Genomic DNA, 20,756 nt, shown 5'->3' on the forward strand with positions numbered 1-20,756 from the left:
TTTTAGTTGTGAGAATGAACCAAAACAATATACAACAAAAACAATGTTCTTCCACAAAATGCAAGTTGTTTTTTAACCGCTAAAGGAGGCAAAAGTTACATAGTGTACCTTTAATAAATGGTATCTTGGTACCATTGTATAAAATAGTAAAGTAATGATGCGGGAATCTGCATCATCTCTTGCATGGAATAATTTAGACTTGTCCCTCAGACTCAGTTCATTGACACAAAGGAAAAATGTGTGTCATTCGATTCAGGTTTTACAAAACGACCATTAGCTTATGGAGGAAAGCGAGTGACTGATGCAATATCTTGGCTCATGGTCTTCAAACAGCATGTGTGTACATTTGAGATATTTTGAGGTGTGTGTATGTGTTTGGGGGTGTTTGAGGGCACAGGGGGGAGTAATACAGGCAGATGGCCTTTCCCTCCTCTCTCATCTGCTACAGTCTGGGTGCCAGATAATATCTCACACACACACACACACACACACACTTCTAAATGGAGGAGTGTGTGACAGTCATTCATCGAGCATGTGCACAGATTTGATCCTGTATTCTGCATTAGAATATGTTAGAAACGGAGCATGTGGTTACTTATCTTTAAGTAAAGGGCATGAGACCTTTAGTCTTTAAACTATATCTCAAGGTTTTCATGGATTTCTGTCATAGCATTTGGTTAAATCCTGGCACACAAACATACTCTGATTCAGCTGAACATTTGTACTTGGTTTTATTTTTCTTATTTTTGTCTGGTTGGGGCTAGGTTTTACCTTGGCATCAGTCATTACTCCAGTCTTCAGTAACACCTGATCCTAAAGAAATCATTCTAATATGCGGAAACTTTTCTAATCATTATCAATTTTGAAAACGATTGTGCTGCTAAGTATTTTTGTGGAAACCGCAATTCATTTTGTTCAGGATTCTTCGGTGAATAGAAAGTTTCGAAATAGAAAGAACAGAATTTATTTGATGTGATGAATTCTGTCAGTTTATATGATCAATTAAAAGCATCTGCTGAAAAAAGGATTTCTTCTTTTGCAATCGTTTTTTAATGTTTGTTTGGTAGTACTCCCTGTGGAAGTGGCTCTTATTTAAAATCAATATACTTTGAGCATTAAATCATGGCTATTGAATGTTGTACAGTGTTTCTGGACTTTTTGTGACGCTTTGGACACTGTTTGTCTCTCTAATTCACAAATGATTAAACACACCCACATTACATTACGGCCATGGTCTTGTCAACACTTAGTTCCTTTATTACTTTTCTTTAATCCAGATTTACAGTGTTTCATAGTATGATATCTTAAGATACTTGTAAGCCTGTGGAGCCTTTTTACCTCCATACTTTTTGTGTCTTCGCTGCTCACTCAGTTAGCCTCTCTCTTTTCTCTCTGTCCTAATGACGGGGGTTGGGATTATCCTTCTCACCTGACTTTAAATTCCCAGTGTAATTATAATCCATGAATCCAGCTAATCTCAGTCCCGCAGCTGGATGGACATCTCCAGTCCTCCTCAAAACTTGTTGGGATGGCACTGAAAATTACACTCTGTATGTATTATTAAGAATATCTGTGATGTATGATCTATATAGCATAAAGCAATTATAATTAATTCCAGATGAAGTATAAATTAAATATCTAAAAAAAAACATGATAGAACCAGACTATTTTTAATGATCTGGCAGTGGTAATGTTTGTGTTTTGGACATCTGTTGAGTTTAGAAAGTATAGACTATTATAAACAATATTTTCTGAACACAATTACAACAGACTTAAGCAAGAAAGATGTGTGCATGTGTACAATGTTGCATCCCACATCTGCAGGCTGTCTGCACCTGGGTGCTGAGGCCACACACACTTTTTCAGAAAATTTGTTTTAACATTTTACCCCTCACTGTGTGTGTGTGTGTGTGTGTGTCAGATATGGTTTTATGGACAATGGTTGGGGTCTGTAATGATAAATTCCTTGTAGAAGCATGATTCTGGGTCACACGCTGCTGTTCTGTCTCCAGAGACCCACAGACACACACACTCGCAAGTTCATGCATGCCGGCACACATTAACTGCTGCCCCTCAGAGAGAACAGGAGAGAGTTTAACGCACTTCCAGCTGCCCAAACTCACATTAACTATTCAGTACATCTCTGATCGACTCATTAATTGACTGATTTGTTGATTGGTTGATTGTAGACTTGCTAAATTAGTTAATTAATAATAATTATAATTATAATTATAATAATATTGTAAATTGACAATACATAATCTGTGGAGGTTATATACATTTTATTATTATTAGTATCATCATCAAGTGTCATAACTTGTGCATTGCTGTCACAATATATCAGTTGTGTTTGTTAGTTTAGTTTTCATTCATCACGTGTTCCTTTGTTTGAGTTTTCCCGCCAGTTTCCATGGACACTAATCCTCATCACAGCTGTTCGTTGTTTAGTTCATCTCCATGTGTATATTAGTTCCTCATTTTCACTCAGTGTTGGTCTGGTCTACGTTTAAGTTAGCGTGTGTAGTTGCGTCAGTCTGAACATTATGTGAATTACTTTGTGGATTTTTCTTAAACTTTGTGTTTTGAATCATCATCGTCATTGTCATCGTCTTCGTGTATTCCTGCATTCCTGCACCCTTGCTGACAGCTGCCAGGCTTAAAGTCAACCTGAACTGTCATTTGTAACCATTTTTATTTTGGTGATATTACATAATTGTGACAATTCTGACTTTTTTCTCGCAATTCTGAGTTTATACCTCACAATTCTGAGAATAAAAATCTGAATTGTAAGATTTAAACTCGATATTCTGCCTTTTCCCCCCTAAGAATTGTGACTTTTTATACAGCAATTGACTCTTTTTTTTCTTTTTTTTAGTTGTGATATAAACTCACATATGAACTTATGAGATATGATCTTACAATTGTGAGAAAAAAGTCGAGAATTGTGAGATTTTGCCCCCTATGAACTGCATATGTGAATATTATGTAGACCTATTTTTTTTTTTTACATCAAATTCATGCATTAATAGAAGGGTAATCATCACAGTTTCATCAGTCCAGTCTATCTATTTAATGGCTTGCAACCATAAATGTCTGCATTTAGCTTCAAAGGGCGTCTTTGACATCCAAAGACATTTTTTCTCTTATTCCGTGGATCTTGCCCGTTTTCCTACCACTGTTTTTGCGCAACCACAATGCGCACGTAGCTGTAAGTGATGTAGATGTGCTCCCAAATGGTCTATTTTTCTTATGTTTGATTTAAGATTACGCTGATTTGTTTGGAATAACTTGTTCTGATTAATCATTCACAATACGACCTGTACCATGCATTAGGAAAGTAAATAGGGTCAAAAGGTTTTGATTTCATGTGTACTTTAACATTTTGCCATTTCAAATGTAACAAACAGGACAATAGATCTGTTTTGTTTATCTGTTTCTGTTAGGTAGAGTCAGTAGTATTGAATCTCTCCACTAGGGTCCGGTGTGGGTCTGGATATCAGGCACATTCTGGTGATGTCATCATTTCTGATGTTTCTTTGCAGTCACTTTGTGTTTAGCGCTGGTCACCTCATTTCCTCTGTGTCTGACATAGACCTTTCCCTGCCGTGCCTCTGCTTTACATGTAAGAAGACTGTTGCAGACGGGCATTAAATTTCACATTTTCAGCAAACACAGTGAACACTCACAAACAACATCATCACTAGTAACAAACATACATCCAGACACAGTACTGACAGCCTGACACATCACTCACTTACAAACTGAAAGAGTGAAAATGCATACTTAAGTACTGTATTGCTACATCCAGTCTGTGTTGGCATTTCGTCATAGGAGCGAAGCTCATTTATCTTTCTAGAATGTATAATGATGCCCTATTTCTGAAAGCGTGGAAATCCTCCAGTGCCCATGGGTTTAAAGCAGGTGTAGCCCTTGTGAATGCCTCTGTGTCTGACTGTATTTGAGAGAGAGAATGATGACTCTCATACACTCTCTGTGATTGGCTGATGAGGTGGAGGTCATTGAGGAAAACCATCACCACGGTTACCGAACATCTTGAGCTCCTTCAGATCACATTCTCTTTCCCCTCCTCCTCTGTTGCCATAGCAACGGCACCATCCCAGAACGAGGAGACCTGTGATGCACCCCAAAGCATCATGGGATGCCTCTCTGCATAATCAAAGTGTGTGTGTGTGTGTGTGTGTGAATGCCTGTATGTTCAAGTGCATGTCTATTGTATCTATACATGTTTTACAGAGAGAATTCCATGAAAGATGAAACAACAGCGTACATAAATAATCACAGCAAAAAAAAAAAAAAAAGTGTTGCAGATGTGGTGTGTAACAGGAAATGTCTAAAGAGTATTTGAGGGGTTTACAGTAGTAGTTATTAAATGTCAACAAAGCCTTTCAAAAGCATGTCCATGTTTCACACCCAAAATCAAAAGAAAAGAACAAGAAATTTTTTTTTTGCATAACATGTATGTTTTTATTACTATTAAGATTTTTAGTTTTCAGATTATAAATCTAATTTTCATTACTCTAATGCAAAAACATTTTATCATATATTATTATAAATATAAATAGATCACTAAAATATTTATATTATAAATTTGATAAAAAAAATACATTAAAAACAGTAATACTGTGAAATATTATTACAATTTAAAATAACTCTTTTCTATATGAAGATATTTTAAAATGTATATCTGTTTTAATTCTGTATATTTTAATTAAATAAATATAATTTTTAAATCAATACTATTTAAATTTGCATTTAAAATATCCATACACCATGGTACCATTTCTTATACATGAATTCATGGTATTTCTGTGTACAATTTTTTTTATTATCATTGAGAATGTTTTTATAAGATTCACCTTTTAAAAAAGTTTGTTGTTAAAATAATTCACTACTATTTTCAAATATATTAAAAATCTCTTGATGCAAGCTTTACAATTTATATGGTTAAATCTCAATAATGAACAAACGCAAGAGTAAAATATTTTTTTGTTGTAAAATCAAATTGTCAATGCTGGTTAGCTCTCCATATGTTCACACAGTGTGTGTCTGTCTAACACACAGCTCTAGGCCACTCCCCTTTTCCATAAACACATACTGATAATACACGGAAAATAACAAACACCCAACGGTACATTCAACAGAACAGTATTCAAACAGACACTAAGATACACACAGTCCAAGCACAGTATGTAAACAACACAGTCTGTGTCACTGTATAATGTGTGACACGCTTCATCCCTTTGTCAGAGGTACAGCTGGGGTGCGTGTTTACATGATGGTGCGGTGGCCCTAATGCTGGGGGGAAATGCCCCCTAATCCTTTTTTAAGCTGCACCATGAACCCAGCATTCAGCCTAATAAACCGACCCCCAGCAGTCCTAAACACACACGCTCTTTTTATTCAAAATGGGAGTAGATAAGCATTCAGACAATACAAACCAGGCACATGAGGGTTTGCCGGCAGGGGGGAGACTGCAGAATGGAGGGAAAGGGAGTCTGCCATAGTCCTATTTGCAAATGCATTGGAATCAGCTGCTATATTTGGACCCCCTTAACACCTCATATCACTATTCAAAAGACCCCCACCCTCTGTGTTCTGTGTGTATGACAGAAAAAGATAGAGAGAGAATCAGAGAGGTAGTGGGAAAGCACATAAAACATTACATTTTGTCCATGTTGAATGAAGATTGGAGCTGGTGCCCATTGGATAAATAGAAAGAGAGAGATCGTTTTGGACAGGCTTGGGAACAGTCAAAGAAAACCGAGAGGTCGATTTTCTTTGACGCAGAAGGAGAGGTCAAGTTGTAAAAGAGAGAGGAAGAACAGAGAAGGTTGGATTCAAAGTGACTTTGTATTTACTGTAGTACCGGAGAGCTTTGTATCCTTGAATCCGTACTCACACACACGTCAGGTGGAAGTGTGTCTTTGAGCATCCTGCTGCCAGGGCATTTTTTACACGTCACATGACTGAATGGCACCTTGCTGGCCGCAGAGCTAAAGAAGTAAGTGATCGGGTTTCTGTGGGACTGCAGGAAAAATGGCGGTGGAGGAGGCTGCTGACTATTTTACCTCCGTAAGTACTCTACAAATATGACTGGGAATGGTTGGGAAGTGTGTGTTGTTTTTAAATAGGTCTGTTGGGAATAGTTGGGAAAAATGTAAGATTTGTTGGTTGGGGATGCTTGGGTCATTGTGTAAGAGACCCTGAAATGCTCTTCCTCTTTATCTGCTACACCTTGAGTCAGATTTTGTTTTTCAAACATTTTATTAACATATTTCTTGAATACATGATATATTTGACACCTTTGGTCATTTTAAACTCTCTGCTAGATCCTCTGCAGTTTAAATGGCGCAAAGCCTGCTCTATTGGTCTTGCTGGGCTCAGATTTCCAGATTTTGTTTGCAGAATCCTGCAGAGCTTAATGTCCTCACAGATAGTAGAGAATAACTGTTTGCTTGGAGAGTGGCTCTGTTGTCTGTTGAGGTGTATCACATACAAAAATAATATCTGCTTCATGTTTGTTAGTGATGGTGTCGACATTCATGTTGGTCAGGCGCTCCAACTCTACCTTTGCTCTAGTGCTTTTTTACTGACCTTGATGCATGTGTGCATGCATGGTAATATAAGCAGCACAGAGTGATTGCCGTGCTCACTACTGTTCTAGAACACTTTATCTATGTCATTTATCTAACAAAGCTTTATACTGTACATTCATGACTGAATGATTCTACCTCTAAGCTGTTGTGACTGTGGGTCTTTCAGTTTTATTGTGATGCTGAGGCTGGAAAGAAATTGCAGTCCTGGATTTGTATCTATCTGTGTGTCTCTCTGTCTGTCTATCTATCTGTCAGTTGGTCGGTCGTATTGGCCATTATTAAGATTTAGATCTCCATCTACTTTAGCAGTAATGAATAGTGATAGATTATGTCAAATATTTAACTCTTTAAGTTACTATTTCTTCCCCTTTAAGAGTCCAGTCAACAGTGAGTTGCTGTGTGCATGTTTTTATTGTGTTTTAGTTTCTTCTTCTTTTTTTTAAACAAAGCAGTAGTATAGATTTTTGATATTGACTGTTATTTGTTATCAGCCATAATATGAAAATTATTATTGACTTGGTATCGGCCAGAGTTTCTACATCGGTGCATCTGTACTTATAAACTTATAGTATTTATGGTGAATATTTTTATTTTAAATTAAGAACAATGGATATGAATCAGTCACCAGTAGGTTTTAGGTATATTTTAAAAATGGTTCAAGTGCGAATCGAAACGGACAGGCTGAAAAGGAGTGAGGAGGGATTTTAAAACTAAACAATACCGAACAGCTTCACTTGTGGCAATTATGCCCGAACCCAGATGGTCTAAACTGACCAACACCATTGCAAAACCAACCACAACTGGTCCAATCCAACTGTAAATCACAACATGTTTTGCATTGTTTGACTGTAGCTGCGTATAATGATGCTGATGTTGTCTGTTCAAAGGACAGGCATGTGTGTGTGTGTGTAGTCACCCTGTCTGCAGCCACACTGACGGGTAGCTTTGTTTTTTGCCAATCATGCAGTATTCGAGCTCACTGCTTATCTAGGAACTGAAGAGACACTAGGACAGAGAGGCAGAGACTGGGGTATTATTGGGTCAACTATTTAAATGCTCTCTTTCTCTTATTCTTTTATGAACAACAGCTGTACGGACATTAACATTTTGTTTTCATAAGAAGTGTCACATCATTTTAATCAGCTATGACCTTTTCTCTTCTTTCCTCATGTCTTCCTTTCAGTCCAGTATCTCTGATGTTTTAATAACAGCTGTACCCTAGAGAATGTCTTATGTAAGATTTGTCTTATTGGTCACTGGGTGTGTGTTTGTGTGTATGAGGTAGCACAGAGCGTTTCCACTGTACCGTGTGTGTACTGTACATGCATAAAGTGTTCACAGGATTTCCCACTATGAAATATTGATGTTTTACTATTTTAAAACAGAGAGGCCTTTCACATTGAGATGAATTATTCAACGGGAGCATTTACTGTATAATGATTCAGAGCTCGACACTTGACACAGGTTGCTAACACCAGTTTCACAGGGAAATATTTATTTACTTTTAATTTTGGTGTTGGGGGCAGTATGTCAAAAACTGATCTTTGTATGTGCTCCATGTCTGTGCATTACATTACAGTATGAACACCAAGAAACATAAACCTGTAAATATAAAGATTTTTTTTTTTATTAGCATTTACAGAAAGTTACTTGTAAGACATGGCACCAGTTTTTCAAAGCATAATCTTCACACAATGCCAATTCATGACTTGTGTGTGTGTGTGTGTCAACAGTAGGACAGGACTGTTTTTGAGTTTGCATTCAGTCATACATTTTTACATAGTTTCTCACAACCTCCCACAAAACTGTTTTACTTACTGAGAAAATATGTATCTTCTGTGGTGACTTATGTATGGTTTTGTGTAATACTAAAGTGATACAAAAGATAAAGGATCTGTTCTGATGGAGATAAATGTCTGAATGCTGTGGAAATTACCAAGGTGGAGTAAAGAGTGTGTTCACGTTATGAGTATTATTTAAAGTTTAGAGTCAAATGTTTTATGGATGTTGTTGGTGTTCTGTGATGCTACTTTGTAGGTTGTATGTATATGAATGTTTACATGTTTGTGCATTGTGTGAGTGGTTTAAGATAGACTATGTTGTGTAGTGTTAATTTTCCTGTGTGTCCTTTATTGTAATGCAACAGACTTAAGCACTGGTTAGCAGGTTCGGGATTAGTTTACGCTTCAAAGTCTAAAGTTTAGGGTCAGTGCATATTTTTTTTTTGTATGAAAGAGATTAATACTTTTAATCAGCAACGATACATTAAATTGATCAAAAGTGACAGTAAAATTATTTGTAACATTACTGAATAAAATCACAATATTAACAGAAATATTAAGCAGCACAACTGTTTTCAACAGATAATTTCTTGAGCAGCAAATCAGCATAATAGGAACATTTCTGAAGGATCATGTGACACTGAAGACTGGAGTAATGATGCTGAAAATTCAGCTTTGCCATCACAGTAACAATATTACTGTTATTACTGTATTTCTGATCAAAGAAAAGCTTTGGTGAGCATAAAAGACTTAAAAAAAAGTTATTTTTTTAAGAACATAAAAAAAAAAAAAAAATCTTAAATGTTTTGAACTTGTCACTGAGCAGGTTTTTTATCCATAGCTTTTATTAAACTTATAGTACAGAGAATACCATCGGAGTAATGAAGGGTTAAGAGTCTTGCTCAAGGTCACTGTGATAACAGGACAGGAGGTCCTGCCTATTCAATGCCAACCCGTTACTCGAATTGACCCAAAAACACATATATTAGAAAGTCAGATCTTATCCAATAGGACACCAGCACTCACATTATGTTCTTTGTGACTATATATACATATAAGTGGGTGTGGATGGGTGTTATTTTCCCAGACAGAATCCTCCAGGGAAGGAGTTATGGGTGACAAGCTGGAAAAACTCATTAACTCAGAGATAAGAGGAGAAATCACAAAAAAAGACCGCCACACTCATAAAATGTCCTTTCTCTCTCAGTCTTTTTTTTATTGTGTATGTGTGGGGCAGAATTTGTTTACCGTAAGCATTACCCTCTGAGCAAAGGAATCTTTTGCATGCGATTTTAATCCATCATTTCATACGGCACAGACTGTAAGTGTCTGATGATACAAGCACACACACACACACAGGAAATGGAGGTTCTCCCAGCAGAATAGGTTGAATAAATGACTAGCTAATGAGCTTAGAGTTCATTATGAACTGTGAATCTCACAAAAGAACACCGTTACTAAAACACATCTGTCATTTTCTGTGCAATATGTTGAGTTTTTGTCACTAGATGAATGCGCATAAATGATAATTTATCTCTGTGATATATGAGTTTGACAAGAAGAAGCCAAGCTGGCATGAGTTACTTTTGGAAAGTGAACCTTTCTTTCCAGACCTTCTTGCCAACACACACATACACACACACATTGATGGTAGATATGGGGAGGAGTTTGTCCTAGGTTTAGTTAGAACTAAATATAGCCGCTCATTTAGAGGAATTCCCCATGTGAGTGTGTCTCTGAGATAAGCCTGTCTTATTCTTTATAAAAAGAATGTGTGCTTATGTGTGAGTGAGGTAATATCTACTGAAATTTTGCTGTGTGTCCTCTTCTGTCAACAGCAGTGTCCCTGAATCAAACTGAGACTGACAAAAGAAGACACATTCACGAGGCACACGCATGCAAACACATCGTATTTTCTCGCCAAATCATGCACTCTTCCTCATATACGCCTGAGAAGAGAAAAATAATTCTGAGTGAGAGACTGAAAGATCAGAGGGATAGTGGGCGGAAACCTGTGTCAGAATAATAGCTGTTATTTAGTGTTCTGTTCCGTATCCGTTGATGAGAGACCAGAGCTGTTTTTGGCTGGATTTTCAACTGGAACGCTGGGATATCAGCTCAGCGAAGGACTGCCAATTGTTCTAGGTGTTCGGTGAAACTTTGATCCTCTGTCACGCTACAGTCGTAGCGTCTCTGTAGGACGTTGACTTGTAAACAAAAGCTGATGTTTCCCTGGATGTGTGTTTGTGGAGACAAATGGCACTGAGTAAAGATGGAGTTGGTATGAATTCTTTTCATTTCATTGCATTTCAATGAGCTGAAAGCTGTAATTATGTTTGGTTTGTTCATTTGACCTCAGTTGCCCTGGATTTGACCTTTTAACCCTGTCATCAGAATAATAAACTTCCGCATTTTCTTTCATTAATTGCAGCCGGACAGCAATGCCAGTTACCTGCGGGCAGCGAGGGCAGGGAACCTTGAGAAGGTCCTTGACTACCTGAAGACTGGTGTCGACATCAACATCTGTAATCAGGTAGGAATTACTTCTGTTACTATATGACAGGATGTAACAATATCGTTATCATGACTAAGAAGGATGATAGTAAATAGTCAAATTTCTAGTTTGACAAAATATCATTTCCATAAGTTGCTGTTTTGTGATGCTGTTGGATGGTTGCACTGTCCATGTTTACTGTTAGAATACACAGATGGTGTTCTTTATGTCTATATGACTGACATAGATAGTTTTGAACATTTTAATTTTATTTTTTGGGAAGAAAATCATATTGTTATTAAGCCAGGATGCATTAAATTGATAAAGCGTTAAGCAGTATAGACATTTATAATGTTACGAAAGATTTCTGTTTCAAATAAATGCTGTTCTTTCTATTCATGAAATAATCCAGAAGATAATGTACAGTATCACAGTTTCCACAAAAATATTAAGAAGCACAAATGTTTTTAACATTGATAATAATAAATGTTTATTGAGCACCAAATCAGCTTATTAGAATGATTTCTGATGGATCATGTGACTAAAGACTGGAGTACTTGCAATATTTTACAATATTACTGTTTTTACTAAAACTGAAACGTTGTGTGTTTCAGAATGGGTTGAATGCATTGCACCTGGCATCCAAAGAGGGGCATGTGGAGGTGGTGGCTGAGCTGCTCAAACTGGGTGCCGATGTAGATGCAGCAACCAAGGTCAGTTTGACACACGTGCACGCACACACACACACACATACAGCTTGATGAGATGTTTGTATCTGTGTTTGATATCACATGGTGTTCTGTGCGCCTGTGAGCATGTTCACACTGGGTATAAAAAGCCTCTAGTGCTGCATTCACTCTGCAGGAATGAAGTGTGTGTGTGGAGGTAATTTACAGGCCAGCGGAAACAACACCTCTCTGGCAAAGGGGACAGAATGGTGGTGGTGGGATGCCAGTGGGACAAAACACCCCTTTGGATAGGGTGACACAAACAGGTGGTAGAGGATTAAACATGATATGCCACTCATTCTCTCTCGCTGTTATTTCTCGATCTATTCTAATCCAGAAAGGAAACACGGCACTGCACATCGCCTCACTGGCAGGACAGACGGATGTGGTGAGAGAGCTAGTGACCAATGGGGCCAGCGTCAATGCACAGAGCCAGGTACACACTTCATACTCCACAAACACACGTTTAACTCTTTCCCTGCCATTGACGGTATTTTTCCTCATTTGTGAGATAACGCTTCCATTGACGAAATGATCCGGCTTTCCGTGTTTTCAGTGTTATACGGTAGGGGGGTGCTATATTGTGTTTCTTCTGAAAGAGTACAGAACATCTGGATCAAAACACAGGCGAAAAAGAAGCAGAAACAAGCGATAAAAGCATTGCTTTGGCACTTTGTAGTCTTTTAAAAAACTTGATTTGCTCAACTTTTTGTTGAAAATGTTGCTTTTTTATGAAACTTACCCACATTCAAGTATTGATTTAAAAAAACAATACATAAAGCTAGAAGAAAATGATTTGTTTTGTTTAAAAGCAGAGGCTCTGTTTTTCCTTTTGATATATGAATATATTCATACAGCAAAATATTCTGGGGGCCATGAAAGTTTTGTGAAAATGATAAAACATTCTGGCGATGGATGGCAACTTTAAAATAAAAATAAAAATTCTAGCAAGGAATGCATATGCACATGCACGCATCATTTAGTTGGATCAACCAGGTTTTCTGCAAGGCAGCGCATACTCTCTCAATCTGTTGCTATTTTAGATGACCAGTCAATAAATACCCAAATATACACACACACACTGCTTTGAACTTGAGCTCAGTAAGTTATGAAGGCCACCCCACCTACATTACTGGTGTGCCAGTGATAACAGGATTTTCTGCTCTGAGCTCAACACAGTACATACAGATGTAAACACTCGTAAAAATATTCTGCAATTTTGTAGCATTTTATTTTTTATAAATGTTACAGTTATAAAGTTAGTCAAGAATTTTTGTGCCAAATAAATCAAAGTTTTTTTTATGACAGTTATTTTACCCTCTCTCTGACCTTTAGAATAATCATGTTTTGCGGGGCAGTATGTCTACCCTTACGAAAAAGAAGTTTATTCAAGTGTGCCATTAGTATACTTCTTTTAACTAAAAATAAGAAAGTACACTTTCAGTCTACATTTTATGTACTTCTCAGAAATATACTTTATGTACTTCTTAGAAATATACTTCAAATTGCACTTAAGTATACTTGACTTATACTGACAGAAAAGTCTAAGTATATTTGGCCTATACTTGTTGAACGAGATATACTTACGGTAAAAGTATAATTAAGTATTCTAAGTATTCTTGGCTTGTACTTGTGTTTACTATGTTTATTGAGTAGCTTATTAAATACCTTTTTAAAAACATAATATTGCACACTGTCTTATAAACTAACATGTTCAAGTTTATATAGTAACAAGCTTTCGGGTGGAATAGCTTATAGAGTAAATAAAATAAGCATGGAACTGAACCTGATCTTGTACACAGCGATAATAACATGGTAGATTGAAATCTTTTTTGTAAAAGGAGCAAGGAAATTCCATTTTTCCATCACATATTCCTTTTATTTTTAATCCAGTGCTATTAGAATTATACATATATGCATAAAATGACATGAAATTAATTTTGAACTCAAAGCAAAAGTGCTAAGACATAGAATGGGTAAAACATGATGATGAAGGGAGATTGTGTCTGTGTCCCTGCTTGATGCTCCATCATCACAAAGTATTGCTCTGTCTTTACCTGCACTGTCAGCATCTCTGTGTTGCCATGGGAACAGGGTCACTTAGGTTAAGGCAGGGGGGTGTAATAGGGTCTGTCCTCTCTGGGGAAATCTCCACTGATTTAAAAAATATTAAGAATCACAGAGTTACCATGGTAACCTGTATGTCTAGTTACAACATCAAGATACTGCTTATTAAGAAATTCAAAATAAAAATGTTCACTTCTGATTGATTTTTCTTCGCCGAGAGGAGGGGGTGGGTTGCTCAGCAGAGTGAAGCTGGGGTTAACAGCGTGTCTATGAAACAATACATTTTGTGCATTTCAATTAGAGTCTCAGGTCTGCTTTTGATGGCTTTTAAAATATTTGTTGTTTCAGTTCATATATATTACAGGGCACATCACGTGGGTCTAAAAATGCTGTGAGACTTCTGAAGTGCTGTTATGGGAATAGTTTCAACGCTAAGGTCATTTTTTAAATGGCAGCTTGAAATATAGGTTTTGCAATAGTAAAACTAAGATAAATAAAGGGAAAAGAGTGAGAAAAAAGGGAGAAAAATACTGACTGACTAATGATTCAAATGTATATATAACATTAATGTAATGTTTTTTTCAGAATGGCTTTACCCCACTGTACATGGCCGCACAGGAAAACCATTTGGATGTGGTGCGCTTCCTCCTGGAGAACAACTCCAGCCAGAGCATTGCTACAGAGGTGTGTGTGTGTGTGTGTGTTTGAGTGTGTGTGTGTGTGTGTGTGTGTGTGTGTTTGAGTGGGTGTGTGTGTGTGTGTGTGTGTGTGTGTGTGTTTGAGTGGGTGTGTGAGTCTTTTATTGATTATTGAGGTGAGCCTGGGTGACCTTGAGTTGTAAGTGCTTTCTACTTGCCTCAGTCCTCCGCCCCACATCTCTTTTTCTCATACACAGAATTTATACTGTGTATATATATATATATATATACTGTATATATATATATATATATACATTCACACACAAACCCATTTCCAGAAAAGTTGGGACTTTTTTTAAAATGCAATAAAATCAAGAATCTGGGATTTGTTAATTCTCTTGAACCTTTATTTAACTGACAAATGTACAAAGAAAATATTTCCAATGTTTTCACTGACCAACTGAAAATGTATGGCCCATCATGAAAAGGAGAATCAGACAACAACGACCATTGACAGTTGTCTTATATTAGGCGAGATTGGGTAAAAATTCCACTTACAAAACTTCAACAATTAGTATCCTCAATTCCCAAATGATTAAAAAGTGTAATTAAAAGGAAAGGTGATGTGACACAGTGGTAAACATGCCTCTGTACCAACTTTTTTGGAGCTTTGTTGCAGCCATCAAAATAAAAAAAAAATATATATATTTACAACATACAGTTATTTTGGTTAGTGAAAACATTGGGAAACTTTTCTTTGTACTTTTGTCAGTTAAAAAAAAGGTTCAAGAGAATTAACAAATCACATATTGTAGATTTTTATTGAATTTTACAAAATGTCCCAACTTTTCTGAAAATGGGGTTGTATATATATATATATATATATATATATATATAATGGTAAAAGTTTTGAGGTCGTTAAGATTTTTTTCATATTTTTGAAAGAAGTCTCTTCTGCTCACCAAGGTTGCATTTATTAGATCAGAAATACAGTAAAAACAGTAATGTTGTAAAATGTTATTGCAGTATAAAATAAATATATTACAATTTTATTTATTCCTGTGATGGCTGAATTTTCAGCATCATTAATCCAGTCTTCAGTCACATGATCCTTCTGAAATCATTCTTATATGCTGATTTGATGCTCAAGAAACATTTATTATTACCAATGCTGAAAACAATTGCTCTGTTTGGAATTTTTGTGGAAACTGCAATATATTGATAAATAGAAAGTTTAAAAGAACAGTATTTATTTAAAATAGATTTTTTTTGTAACATTATAAATGTCTTTACTGTCACTTTTGATCAATTTAATGCATTCTTGCTAAATAAAAGTATTCTTTTAAAAACATTGTACTGACTTCAAACTTTTGAATGGATGTGTATATATTATGAAACAAAATGCAGTAATATATGTAAACTAGGGTATATGAATCGATAATCAGGCCTGTTTGTTGCTCTTTCTCTCTTTAGGATGGCTTTACACCGTTAGCCGTAGCCTTGCAGCAGGGTCATGATCAGGTGGTTTCTCTGTTGTTAGAGAATGACACGAAAGGTAAAGTCCGTCTGCCTGCGCTCCACATTGCAGCCCGCAAGGACGACACCAAATCTGCAGCTCTGCTTCTTCAGAATGACCACAACGCGGATGTTGAGTCCAAGGTCTATCTGAAACTCTGTCTGTCTATCACTTATTTTCTTTAATTCCCAAAGTTCTTACTGAAACTTACCATTCTGGTCAAATATACTCCTCTACCACCCACACACTCTCTTGTGCACACACTTACTTTCCTACATCTTTTTTTCTCATATTTTTTAATGTAATTAAGAGTACCTCACCATATACTCTATATGTTTTGCTTTTAAATGTGATTTAGGTGTTATTTTTTCCTTAACACTCGTTAACACTTTATTTTGATAGTCCGCTTTAGACATTCCACTAAGTATAAGTAACTTTGCAACTACATGTCAAGTACCAGTCATTAGAGTATTAGTAGACTGTGTGCTTAATATATGCTAACGCTTTATTGTGATGCTCTTTAACAGACATTCTACTGACTATAAGTAACTTTGCAGTCTAACCAAACAGTCTACTAATACTCTAATTAATGAAAGTTAGTTGACATGTAGTTGCATAGTTACTTATAGTTAGTTGAATGTCTAAAGTGGACCATCGAAATAAAGTGTAACTAAACACTCACCCACACTTAGTCCTGTCTTTAGATACATGTGACATGTCCTTCGTTTACCTGTCAGTGTTCACTAACTGCCCATTCTTTCCTTTCCTCACATCTCAACGTAGATGATGGTGAATAGAACAACAGAGGTATACCCATGATAAACATTAAGCTGTTGACCCCCACCTCCACCCCCTGCTTTGGCTAGAACACCCTCTAGTGTTGCCCCCACCCTTGTTGTACCATCTCTATTTTCGTATCATTTCCTGTTTTCTCTTCTGTTATTGCTATGTGGGGATGGAGGAATGAGACCATGCTTTGGGTGGAGGGCTGAAGCATGCTTTGATTTCTGCAGCTATGGGCCGTGGTTCCACATCTCAACATGCAGCTTTCTGATTAGTTAAAGGGTTTTGTTTTGTTTAGTTGCTGGTAATGATGTTGATAATGGTGAATATAAACTGTTGGTTCAAGTGTTTCAGTTTTTAGAGCCCTTTGATCTGAGATACTGCTGTTTGTATAGAGATATTCACTCGAGGTTAAGAACCCTCAACATGTGGAGTACATAAAGCACAAGATCTAGAGGCTGTCTGACTAACATGTAAAGCAACCAATCACAGTTCGTTTTTTTCCGTGTCATGTTTAGGGGTGTGAAAATGTAACGTCGATGTACCTACAATAGCAGACTAGTGTGTAAAACTCTTGGACGTATTTTAAAGCTTTTATGCCACAAACTTTACATGCTTCACATTCTTTTGAAAATCCAGCGTTTTGTTGATCCTAAGCGCTCGTTGTCACAGTTGTAAACACGACGGCGTTCTATTTCCACGAGGGCTTTGGTGTCACAACTTTGTTGCCAGGCGGACCGTTAAAGAACACTTAACACAGTTCTTCCGGACATACTGTAGAATTCAACCAATCAGATGACGAATTCGAAAATCCTGAAGTCTTTCCAGTTAAGTGTGCCATATGCATCAGACGTTCAGACAGCGGTAGGCTGAGACTAGACATTACCTAGATCAAACATGATCATTGCTTTTGCCACAATTTAAGATCACAGCTTTTGCGTGGGTTTAGTCACAAAAATAACTTTAAGCAAATGCACATTAATTTAATTTAATTTAATTCTCTTTTAAAGGAATCCTCCAAAATGTTGATTTTTGCCCAATAAAATATTTTTTCATGATTTTTTTGGGGGGTCTGGATTGGTTGGGCTAACATTCTATTTTCTTTTCCAACCATCAACTGTTTGTGAAAGAAGTTGTTAGAATCTAATAATTTAAAAAGAGTCTATATTGCAGTAATTCAAATTTGTCAAACCATTTCATGTGGTTTTTAAAGCTGCAGTCCGTAGCTTTTTTGGGGTTAAAAATGATCAAAACTATCTACTTGCCTTAGCTTGATTCAAAGCGGTAAGCTTGTAATAATGTTTTTAATTCCAGTGGTACTGGTGGATTTCCGCGGGAGATTCGAGCATGTCTTTGCGTCATTACGTCACATCTGTACACATAAAGAAGGAGTCTCGGCTATAGGCTATATTGCGTGTGAGGATGCTGGATGTGGAGATTTATAGCCTTTTCTCACAGCACTTGATATAATTAAACTTATCAGTTTGATGGCGGATCCACAAAGGTTCAAACGACAATCACCAGTGACAACAGATTCACCCGCTGTAAAATGCAAAAGACTTCGTTCGGACTTCGGAGTGGCTACAGAAAAAAAGAGACTGTAACCGGACCCATGCGAAAACAAGGACACATATCGTAAGGACATTACATGTAGTCACGCAATACTGACTTTGTTAACATTAACAATTTGAGAACAAAGTATAATTTGCACGGTTTTGCGTGATATGATAAGCGATTGTTAGATTTAATCAGCGCGATTTACTGCAATGTCAGAACCAGAACAAAAGTGGATGTTTCTTACTTGTTCAGATGAAATTTTCCGGTGAAAATTATTATGTTGGTCATACTTCCAAAAAGAATAATCTGTGATTCTGAATGCCAGCATCCACACCGGCGCGGTGACTGACAGCCTCACACTCTCCTCAAACATTGTGTTCATCCACGCTGTGCCGTGTCGAGGGTGTCGAAGTACAACTCACGTAAAGTTGATAATTCCGCGAATGACTGCAATTTGTAGATTTCGAACAGAGATGGCGACAAAGAGGAAAAACTGCGGACTGCAGCTTTAAGGAGTATATTCACCTTTCATGTCTTAAAAGTCAAGCAATTAAAAACATTTAATATATTCTTATGACAAATAAGAATCATTGCAATACAGTATTTTGGACTGTGTGAAAAGGTTTATAAAGTTTGTGAAAGTCCATCTGGCCTTTTGGAGATTCAAAGAGAAGTCATTAGAATGAGAGTATTACATAATGCAAAGGTCACTTCACTGGCACATCCTGCTACTGTAGAAGTGACAAAATGGTACAATTTTAAGTTTGACCTTTCAAACAACTTTTATTACTAACTGGAAGAAGCATGTTGTTCCAACATTTTTCACTTGGTTTGGCTGAGAAAGAGGAACCCGGCTGGCCAGCTACAGAGATGAGACGGTCTGTTAGTTTAGTCCTCCTCCCTGGGGCTTGTGCATGGGCCTTTAGACAAAAACTCCCTCGGTTTCACTTAAACAGCTGGAAATCTAGCTGTTTAGGATTGTTGCAATGTTGCAAAAAGAATCTGCACATGTGCATGGTCAGGTTTGCCCACACGGCAAGCAACAGCAGTTTGACTGTGTAGATTTATATTTACCAGTTTTGCATGATAGAGAGCATTGCCAAATTGCAAACTAACAAAAACATATTGCTAAAGTCATATTCCTAATGTACTGGAAATTCCTAATCCCCAGTATAATTATCTACATAAACATTTAAAGGGTTTTCTGAGGGAAAATACATTTGAATGCATTGGTCATGATGACTTTATGGTGATAATCTGAGAATAGGTGACAGTAGGTGTTGTCTCTTGTCTCTGGTTTATTAGTGTGCAACTGGAAATGTTTAAACTCCTGCTGTTTTTCCATTCACGCCTGTGGCTAATAATTGCAATAATTCCCCTCAAAATGGGTGGAGCCCCGTTCCCTAGGAGATGAGAGAGCAAACAGAAGGAAAGGGCTATGCTGAGAACCACCTGCTTTGTGTCGGATTATTGGCTAATTGAGATGGAAATCTCCATGACTGGAAGGCCTTTGCGGCAATGCAGCCTACAAGACACCTCCATCTCGCCTTGACAACTGTGTCTCATATTCAAAATGTTCTTATAGTCCAAAAATAGTTGATGTTTTGATATAACTCTCAGATCCAGACACTCAGATCCAGTTTCTATTGAAGAATGTAGTGAATACAGTATAAATAGCTAAATCTTATCATTAGCCTTTGTAATACGACTATATAATTTCGTTTAACAATTAAAGAGAAGATAGTATTTAGTAGCAAGAGGATTTTGCATATAATATACAATTTTCTGTAAAAATTTGACAAGTTGTCTTGAACACTCAATCGCTGCGTCCGAATATGCCTACTTCCATTCTGTATAGTAGGTGAAAAACAGTATGTGAGCCGAGTAGTATACGTATGAATTCATAGTATTCATAAAACAGTAGAGTACCTACTAGCCCTGGCGAGATCCTTAAGTGCGCATTTGATGGACACTTCTACTATCCCATGTGGCCACAGGAGAGCATTTGTGACTGGCAGTGAAGCGACGCAACTGACGCTGGTAGGTCACATGATAATGTCAACATGGCGGGTGTAGTATGTCCGCATTTCATTCATACTACACACATTCATACTTTTTAGAACATACTTTTTTAACGGTCGCAAAGTAAGTTTCAAACCATATGTAGTTCCTACTATATAGAATGAGAATTCGGACGCAGCAACTGTCTTTAGATAATCCCAAACACAATGCAAATGTCTAGACATTTGACATAAGAAGTGCAGGTAATTTAATGGACTGAAAGTTTCTTTTTTTAACCAATCTGTTCTTTGTCTTTTTATTTTATTTTATTTTTATCAGAGCGGTTTCACCCCTCTTCACATTGCTGCCCATTATGGAAACATCAACGTTGCAACACTACTGTTAAACAGAGGAGCAGCAGTGGACTTCATGGCAAGGGTAAGCTTTGATGGACAATGATAACAGATTATAGGGCAAAAGGTTCCCCATAGTCTGTTTAAATCTTCTCTTAAATCTTCCCAAATTATTTGCTGAGTTCAGTCCACACATTTATATTAGAATATTCAGGTGCATT

At 36.9% G+C, this 20,756-nt stretch overlaps 1 protein-coding gene across 29 annotated transcripts in view; it reads left to right on the forward strand.

The window, feature by feature from the left end:
* The window catches only part of ank3a (ankyrin 3a), a 137,840-nt gene that overhangs the window by 41,476 nt on the left and 75,608 nt on the right, over positions 1-20,756 (forward strand). For 22 of the 29 annotated variants that reach the window (XM_056235063.1, XM_056235062.1, XM_056235054.1 and 19 more), the window contains 7 exons: positions 10,830-10,931; positions 11,507-11,605; positions 11,958-12,056; positions 14,273-14,371; positions 15,799-15,984; positions 16,625-16,648; positions 20,522-20,620. In XM_056235063.1, the coding sequence (XP_056091038.1) occupies positions 10,830-10,931; positions 11,507-11,605; positions 11,958-12,056; positions 14,273-14,371; positions 15,799-15,984; positions 16,625-16,648; positions 20,522-20,620 (708 nt within the window). Of the gene's footprint in view, positions 1-5,678; positions 6,094-10,523; positions 10,680-10,829; positions 10,932-11,506; positions 11,606-11,957; positions 12,057-14,272; positions 14,372-15,798; positions 15,985-16,624; positions 16,649-20,521; positions 20,621-20,756 lie in introns of those variants that run through there. The other 7 variants (XM_056235056.1, XM_056235078.1, XM_056235065.1 and 4 more) reach the window with 3 other exon arrangements.

Source organism: Rhinichthys klamathensis, unplaced genomic scaffold (assembly GCF_029890125.1).
Source record: "Rhinichthys klamathensis goyatoka isolate OS25496 unplaced genomic scaffold, OSU_Roscu_1.1 h1tg000412l_1, whole genome shotgun sequence".
NCBI lineage: Eukaryota > Metazoa > Chordata > Actinopteri > Cypriniformes > Leuciscidae > Rhinichthys > Rhinichthys klamathensis.